Source organism: Pezoporus flaviventris, unplaced genomic scaffold, assembly GCF_033815535.1.
Source record: "Pezoporus flaviventris isolate CSIRO_AGI_PZ_B2104156 unplaced genomic scaffold, CSIRO_AGI_Pfla_v1 ptg000045l, whole genome shotgun sequence".
NCBI lineage: Eukaryota > Metazoa > Chordata > Aves > Psittaciformes > Psittacidae > Pezoporus > Pezoporus flaviventris.
Window position 1 is genome coordinate 19,022,377 of NW_026892593.1, and position 9,230 is coordinate 19,031,606.

The following is a 9,230-nucleotide window of genomic DNA, read 5'->3' on the forward strand; positions in this document are numbered from 1 at the left end:
GTTCTGTTTGTTAGAACACAGTTTAGGAGCTGGTATGCAACACCAGTGACCTGACACAGCCTGCAGCTTAATTTTAGTTAATTTTAGTTGTATACAGCCTTATGAACCATTTTTCCCAAGTCAGTATGAATCCGCACTAACATATGGGCTCAGGTACTATGCTCCAAACAGGCTTGATGGCTGCAGCTAAAAAAGATCTCAGGTTCTTTCCCAGGAGACTTCCCTGAAGTTGACGCAAACATCTGGTAGGCTTTTACTCACAGAAGCCCAGGACTTGTGTTCTTGAAAGCTTCAAACCACTTTTATTGTAAATTCATGGGAAAAAAAATAAAACAGGGAGAGACCACAGGTTGGTAAACTATTACATCTCAGAGTGAAGAACTTGTCCAGTGATGTGCAATCAAATATTGAAAGTATTATCTAAATAAGCAGCAGTTTCTCAATAGAAATCTCATTAAATAAAAAAAAAAGAAAATTATTTCCATATTTACAGATTACAAGGCAAATGTATCCTTAAAGCATTGTTTTGTATTTAGCAGGTTTATTTCTTCGAAATAAAAGAGAAACGGTTTGTATCTAAGAGGGTACTTTGGAAGCAGCTTGCTAGACAGTCTATGTTACCATCAGTGAAGGGTTGAGCAGCCTCCCCTCGACCACCGCAGTGCTCTGCTTCGTCTGTTGTCCAGGCTTTCACCGAAGGGCTTCTGGTACCTCCACCTACGAAACGGGGTGGGGTGGGGTGGGAAGGGTTTTCATTACATTTGCAGTACAGTCTGGATGGCAAAATTCCTACCAGAGACACACCCCCAAGAGCCCTGTGCTATGTACGCATCATCTCCTGCAACAAGACTGAACCGGGGAAAGTACCCCACTTCCTGTCAAAATCGCAGTCGAACAGAAATTGGTGTGCTCAGAAAAGTCCAAGCAGAAGAAAGTCTCCTCCCAAGTGCTTCCTTATGCTCACATTTCTAAGAATGGGGTTTTTAATTAAATATACCTATACTAAAATTAATGGAGCTTGTTCTTAATCTATGCCCAGAAACAGGACCTCTGACTTACCCGCCTTAATTGCTTTATGCTGCTTGCCCGAATTGCTTCCATAAGGTTGTCATGGAGAGACCTTTGTGGGGTAGAGGGACGGGTGGAGGGTTGTGAACCTTCCTCTGATTTTCTGTCTGAGACTGATTTTAGAGAATCTTTAATTTCTTTCAATATGCTGTTCTCATGTTTTTTGCCTTTTTTGCCTTTTTTCTTTTTCTGTCCATTCTGTAAGGCTTTTTTTGAGCTTTCTTGCTCTTTGATTACTTCAGCTATATTCCTGGTTGGTGCCTTCTTCTCTGGAATAATGGGGGGAGGAGGAGGAGGTGGAGGAGGTGGAGGTGGAGGAGGAGGTGGGGCTGCAGGTACTGTAGGCTGACTTTTCACTGGTGGTGCTTTCTTAGGGAGATTTGGAGAGGACCAAGGTGAGTTCTTAGGTGACACATAAGGTGAGGACCGAGGTGTCCCCTTCTGCAAGGCTTTGGTCTTTGGATTGATGGCTCCGTTACAGCCAGACTCTTGTTGCCGTTGCTCCTGCATACGCTTTTGCCTTTGTTTATCCATATTTCTTGTCAGGATACTTGTCATGCTCATTCTTGGGCCAGCAAGGTCAAAGTGGTATCCAAGCTTGACCAGAGTTGTGTTCTCTTTCAACAGTTTAACTATGTCCATTTCCACCTGGCTACCCATGATGTGCCTTTGATTGTGGAACCGCAGCTCTGTTAGAACCTTGTTATTCTGCAAAGCTCTCATGATGGCCAGCACTCCTTTGCCTGTGATAAAATTTGACTCAATATTCAGACTAGTTATGTGCTGATTTACCTTTAACATACCAGCAATAGCTATTGCAACGCTGTCATCAGCATGTGTGTTAGCCAAGCTGAATGACTTAACCACTGTGTTGTCCCTCAGGGCTTGAGAAAAATGTATAAGCATCTGTGAAGTGATATTTTCAATGTTGTTCAGATTGACCTCTGTGGTGTCAGGATCATTGTTCCGGACTTTTTCCAAAGCATCCTCAATAACTGTTGGATTCCCACAAGGGTGGATGGCACTGCTTTTTAAGCTCAGATTATCGGCTTCTTTTCCATCATGGCCATTGAGTAGGTTCTCACTGTCCTTTATGCTGTTACACTTTCTGCGTCTTATGTGGTCAGAACTCCTGCCATCCTCAGGTCTTTTACTAGCTGCAGCATTTTGCTCTTCCTCATCCTCATCATCACTCTCATCTTCATCTTCCTCCTCATCTTCTTCTTCTTCATCCTCTTCAGTATACACCTCCTCAGACACTTCGCTATTGCTTTCTGTGAAACACTCTTCTTGGATGTCTTCTGAATTGTCTTCTTCTTGCTCAGTATCCTGGACAGGAATGTAGGTGTGTGTGTTAAACATAATTGCAGTAATGTAGCTGCTGCCTTTTTGCATAAAACCAATTATCTTGAAACTATATAGGTTAATGTTGAAAGTTAAAAATAAATCCCTAGAAACAGAGACAGAAGAATAGCACCTAGCACGTTTCTAACATTATTTCTTTCATATTCTTTAGAAGACAATGTTCAGAATAAACTGGAACCATTGTACTCATGTCAGTGATTTCTGCCAAGAGAAAAATTGATAGAAGATATTGCAACGTAGGCATACTTCATGTTTTCTATGTATTGGCATGTCCACAAGGGATTTCATTTGGATCCTTGCCAGCAGAAACACAAGACAGCAATTTCAGAATGGACATGATCTATGAGCAACAAGTTCCTTCATTTCACAAGGATTAGACACCTGTGCCAATGCTCAGACTCCCTTGCATGTGTTAGCACATCTGAAAAGGTTAAAGACTGCCATGATTTAGAACACAAAGAGTATCTGCACATGGAAACATGGATATTGATGTAGAAAATAATACAGAATTGTAGGAGTCATGTCAAAAAGTCTCTGGATGCACTATGCGGGCTATGCACACTCAGAAGCTATTTGTGAAGAAAAGATTCAGACACATTCCCACAGGTAACAAGTAAACAGATGTCAATAATCCCCAAATTTCTTCACGTTTCCTAAGAACTAAGACTGTTGCAGGTCAGCTGTTATACTGTAACTCCTGGAATCATAGATTGGTTTAGGTTGGAAGGGACCTTAGAAATCACCCAGTTCCAACCCCCTGCCACAGCAGGGACACCTTCCACTAGACCAGGATGCTCAAAGCCCTGTCCAACCTGTCCTTGAACACTGCCAGGGATGGGGCAGCCACAGCTTGTCTGGGTAATCTATGCTAGGGCCTCACAGCAAAGAATTTCCTCCTAAGGTCTGACCTAAATCTCTCTTTTTCCTTAGGCGCCCACTGCTGAAGACATCCATTAATTAACCTTCAGCCGACGTTCTAACTCACTGCCTGCAGAGTAGACTGATTGTTTACCTAAACCCCAGGGTTATTTTAGTGTGTTTGGTGGGTGCCAAGAAGGCAAATGTGGAACCATTTCTCAAAGATCTGCCTGATCTTTGAGATCAGGCAGTTAACGGTTACAGCAGCAGAGACAATTCTTAGTGCAGAAGTACCAGCAGGTCTGCACGGCAGGAAGGTCTCACTCTCCACCTGGGAGACTCCAGAAGCACGGCAGTGTTGTATTGGCCATGACTGAACCCACATGCTATGACAAGCCTTAAACCCCTTGCCCGAAACAATTTCCCATGTCCTATTTTGTCTACTAGGCAAGCCATAGCATATGCCTTTTTATTTACATTTGTAAATGTTTATGTAATTTTGGATGAAATACAGTCGTTCTGTGTGCAGTACTTTACTAGCATTCATGTTTTAGTCCTTGTAAAGTACTAGAGAGTGTTTTACAAAGTGAGTACACTGCAGTGACACAGCAATTCTGTTTTGTGCTTCTGGAAAACAAAAGTTACTGACATGACAAGCTATTTTTAGAAAACCTGTGCAGACTTAGATTTGCTTAATTATCTTGCTCTGAAAATGCAGGGAAAGGTTAAAATAATAGTAATGGCAGATTTCATGGTAATTGCTTCACAATCATAAGTAGAATTCTCTGTTGGGACACACACAAAGCAGACATTAATTGTAATGTTTGCAGAAGCATGACTCTAATGAAACAGGGCATAGAGCTGTTCCAGCCTGTTATTCTGAAGTGTTAAGTGCCTGAAGGGCTTGCAGGGTCCAGCCCTGTTGCTTCTCCTGTGTATCATGTGTGGGAAGGCCCTTACTCTGAACGATGCTGTGCTACATAAAGAAACAGGGCTGTGTTTAAGCCAGGTTTATTATAAGACTCAGATTTATATCTGTAGCTTCTATACATAACTGCAGGCTTTCAAAAGCTGAAAATATCAGGTATCCAGGAACCTGTCTGCATGGCTATGCTTTTATCTATACAGGAATACATAACTACAGCCTTCAACAAAGCTACAGATGAGAAGCTGGTGCCTCTAACTGGACTGCTGATGTACTCAATGACACTGAGTGACATTTCTGGGGTCAAAGGCGGAATTCAGTTTCCTGTCACACACGTTGTTTGGCGTCATAACAACCTGCACAATAAGTTTGAAATCAAGTACTCTTTGCAGAGCCATAGAGTTATGCTCTGTTATTGTGGCAGCATTTCAGTACAGAACTGCTACAGGGCTACATCTTACTTTGCAGGAGTAACTGAATGAAAAGTTAGGACTGAGACAGTTAATGCAGAGAGGTAGATATCTCTAGAGGGCAAGTCCTTCACCCTAAAAGGCTATCTGCAGGATGTTTGCCTTCTGGGAGGGCTGTCCTCTCATCCTAACTATAGAAGGAGCACAACCAACCATCTTAGATAAGGTCTACCTGTCAGAGTTTGAGGGCAAGAAAGTTGCTTCCAAGAAACTCAGAAGGAGCTTCCTTACTGCCTTCATTGGAGAAAACCCTGATGCCCTCTGCATCAGCGTGTCAACATTTTCATATCTACAGATGCATTTAGGAACTTTCTTCTCAGATCAAAAACCATGGAGGCTTTTGCAGGCACTTTAAGCCAGAACCCACCATAATACTGTACAGACATGGAAACTGAAAACTCCTGCCTCTCTGTAAGACACCAAACTAGACCTGTTCAGAAGGGGTTTTGGAACTGTCCAGGTTTTGAGTTGCAGGCTCAGCTGGAAATAAACATTAATCTTGCCATTGCCTCCCTAGGCCTTGACAAACAGGGAGTGAAGCCAGCGTCTGCAAGCTGATACTAACAGTCTGATGACAGCTAGTGGTCTGTGCGCTTGCCTGCAAAGACATTACACCACCATTCATGAGCAAGTGACACTTATGTCTAAAGAAAACCTGCATATTATTATTATTACTACTGTTATCTAATTTAATCCAGGTGACTTTGCTCCAGGAAGCTATTTTATCTAATGTACAAACTGCAATTATTTCCCTGCAAATGAAACAAGCTCCTGAATCAAGGCTGTTAGAAGTTATGAGTTGTTTCACCATGTTTGTCTTTGTTGCATTGTTTCCTACTTAAACATGGGAAAACACATTCTTATAAGGAGAGCCAGAGCTTGGTATGAAGCAGTGCTAAACATAAAAAAGCTATTCACGACCTTCAAGCCCCGGCTTTACTTTGAAATTGCATGGAACCAGGGTGGAAACAGAACCTCTTTCTGATAGAGCTCAGTCTCACAAATTGTTTTAGGAAGAACCCAGGGGATGCTGACAAGGATATCAGCTTACAGTGAGAGCGCTCATTGCCTGCTGGGGCTGAGCCCTTCACTCCTGCCCAGCTGCACTGTTCATTTCCAGTTCAGGGATCAGCTATTACTATTAACACTTTTCTTTTGCAGGATAAATTACCCAGCAAGCACTAATGGGTTGTGGAGGTTGTTTTTTTTTGCGGGGGGAGAGAGAATACAGATAAATGGTTTGGCTTACCCCAGGTCACTTTTAAAATAACTGACAGCTACCCCCTGACTACAGCTGCCAGAAGACTCCCAAGCCAAGGATCCTCAGCAGGAACAAGGCAACGTGCACTCCTGTCAGCAACATAGCTTCTTCCTTCCAGCAAGCATGAAAGATGGCAGCCCCTTACTTGACTTCAGACATAACATGTATGCAAAATTGTCTTCCTCACCTGCTTCTCAGCAGTAAATACTGGGGTTTTTTGAAGGAAGAAGCACTTTTATTAGCTTTTAAACAAAATCAAGTGTTATTCAGAAGCCCACATCGCTACCTGGCAATAAGTTCTAAGATGCCCTTTCAAATTTTTCCTGCATTAATCACTAATGATAGTTTTCATGGGATTTTCTTCTGTTCTCAACTGAGCATTTAAGTTACCTCCAGATGGAGCAAAAACTCTCTGAGCTAATTTGCAGGCACAAAAGCATGGCTAACAATGTTCTTAGAAATGCTACAAGAGACTGAAAGAAAACAGCCAGCGAGAACATGCCAGGGAAGAACAAACCCAAATATTTATAGGAAACAGCAAATGCCTCAACGTCTTACCTTGTCACATGCACCCAATCTCTCTTTTTCCAAGAGTTTCCTGGTCTCCCTCTCCCAATAGGCCATCAGCGCTTCCCTGCTGAAAGTCCCTGTCGGTGTTTTTTCCGTCTGGCTCTTCTGCCGCTGTCCCACCGGCAGGTTACGGTCAGGCTCTATGTCCTCCAGCTCCCGTTCCAGCTCCTTGAGCTCCTCTTCAGTGAGAGAAGCGAGGAGCTCATCTTCATCAATGTCTTCATATTTACTGAGCTCTCTTCTGTAGCCAAAGGTAGACATGCTCCTGCTTGGTCAGGCTGGTACAAACCTGCAGTGACTAGACATTCAAGAAGGCTGAAGCAAGCAAGCTGTGTCTCGTTTGGTCAGCAACTGTTTCCCTGTGTCGCAGAGACACCCTTTTAAGAGTAGTCATCAGGGGCTTACGACAATGCATGGAGGGATGAAAGCATGCGCCGTTTTAAGCATCAGACGTCAGCTAGACATCTGAACAGCAAGAATGTCCCAACAGTAGTGTTTGCAGGTCCCTTAAAGAGGGGGATTATTGACACACTGGCTATGGCCATATTTAGAGCAGGCAGCCAGCAGGAGAATACCAGCCTCACAGACAGGGGGGAGGCAGCAAATAGAACCCTGAGTGCATTGACACCGACATTGTGTCCAAGCTGCAGTAGAGAATGAAAATCCATTTAGTCCCGAGCTACCACAGGGGCTGTAAATAAACCACCCTTGCTGTTGTTCAGACTTCCTCTCATTTTCACGTCTTTCTAGCAGAACTGCAGTGTTATCCCACCAAGGTGCTTGCAGGAGGCTGGGATCGGTAGGAAGGTTGGTGTGTGACAGCACCTGTGGGAGCATTGCTCCCGCAGTGTCACGCCTTGCCTGTAACAAATCATACAACTGGATTGTTTATTAATTGCCCTTTGTTTTTTCATGGATGATCAGAGGGAGAATCAGACGGACAGGTCCATTTGGAGCTCCAGAGAGATTTTCTTTCACGCAGAGAATTGTGCTGTGCTGGAGTGTGAGCAGATTCCCCCAGAGCTTTAGGGGAACCAGCCCTGGGTGGGCAGCGGGGCTATCTTCATCACTTCTGACAGAGCCTGGCAAATGAAGGCCTCTAGTGGCTGTTTTAGTTATGGCTATTACTTGCTGTGGCTGACTAATGTGCAGCTGGAGAGCGTCCTTCAATTCTTAATTTCAAATGTATTTCTACATTCATGTCCGCTAATAAGTGATATAATATTCTGATATTTTTGTAGACAGGTATATTCCAGTGTAAGAAACTACAGAATGAAATGTTAAACTTCACTTCTTTTCCCTATAGCAGTGAATGATTGTGAACTAGCAGTGTCTTCTAAAACACGCAGCAATATTTGCTAATCTGTGTTGTGAGAGAGGGGCAAGGAGAGGAAGAGAGAAAGACAGAGAAAAGGTTGGTTTTGGTACAGGAAAGAAGGAGCACATTTATAACAACATGTAGCAACGTTATTTAATTATAATACACGTTGGGTTATATTTTAGATACTCAAGGCAGTATTTAAGGGAAATGGGAGTGAAAATAATTTGAAATATTGTCCTTGTCCAACATCATCTCTTTTTAGTTAGTACCGATTGGGTACCTGAACTTATGTAGATGTTTAGCCAAATTGCTCAATTAATTTTACTATTCTGCATATTGCTGGCAATGGAAAGAGGAGATTGAGCATGATTTGCATAACAGATTTGATAATAAATTTACATTTTTCCTTTGATAATTTTTCTATATCAATTTCATACAGTTTGTCTTGCTCAAGAAGTAGGATGAAAGCTTACAAGCTTGGTCTTCCCTAAGACACAAAATATATTCATAAAGCAGACTAAAGAATATTGCGTATCTTAAAATAAAATAAACATTTGCAGGTCATTTACATTGACCAAAATTTTGCATAAAAGAATAAAAGGAGGAAGACGAAAAACAGTTTGGCTTATGGAGCTAAGAGTATTACCTTCATGCTATGACACAGTGTGGTGGGTCACCTGTGTCTAAGTAGGAGTGCTATTCACTCTTTCAGCTGCACCTGCAGAAATCATACTTAGGCCAAATTCTGTAAAATGTAAAGCATCATGAAAAAATAGGAAGTACCTTTTGTACCTTTTTACTTTTAACTTTGCATTGTGGACTCTGATGTTGGCATTCATTAGATGTATATAACAGAACTCCAAGAAATTTTATTTCTTCAGTATGTCTAGGACAACGGTTCATTTTGTTACCATTGCAGTTAGCCAGAGAAGCAGCAGAAAAATATTACCTTTTTCGGGCACATTTTTGCAGACAATATTTTGTTGCAAATATTTTTAGATGGAGTTGGTTAGAAAATTTGCACTGGACAGATTTTCTGTTGGAAAATGATGATTGAAACTGAAATGCTTTTAGAAATGTGCTATATTAGTACAGTGTTGACATGTACACCATTGATATGTACAACATTAAAAGCAAAGACATGCTGTTCAAAATGAAATCTGTTCAAATATACTGTTTCCCAGAAAATCTGGAGTTTTCTGCTTTTCATTTTTTTTTCAGATATAACAAAATTTGTAAGTCTTGGAATTTTCCTGGGCTGGGAGTTCATAATACAAAATAAAAACTTACAGATACTTCAAGTTTTCTGTGTGTAACTCAAATTTTCCAGACTCAAAGGAACGTCAAAAGCACTGTGCATTACTCACTTCTAAAATAATATTCCAAAGGAAG

At 41.8% G+C, this 9,230-nt stretch overlaps 1 protein-coding gene across 1 annotated transcript; it reads right to left on the reverse strand.

Moving 5' to 3' along the window:
- Positions 1-274: 274 nt before the first annotated feature.
- Positions 275-7,043, reverse strand: LMOD2 (leiomodin 2). The gene is made up of 3 exons (XM_061467574.1): positions 6,506-7,043; positions 1,060-2,397; positions 275-717 (listed from the first exon to the last, which is right to left on the reverse strand). The coding sequence occupies exons 1-3, from the start codon at positions 6,776-6,778 to the stop codon at positions 691-693; spliced, it is 1,638 nt and encodes a 545-aa protein (XP_061323558.1). The 5' UTR covers positions 6,779-7,043; the 3' UTR covers positions 275-690.
- Between the last annotated feature and the right edge of the window lie 2,187 nt (positions 7,044-9,230).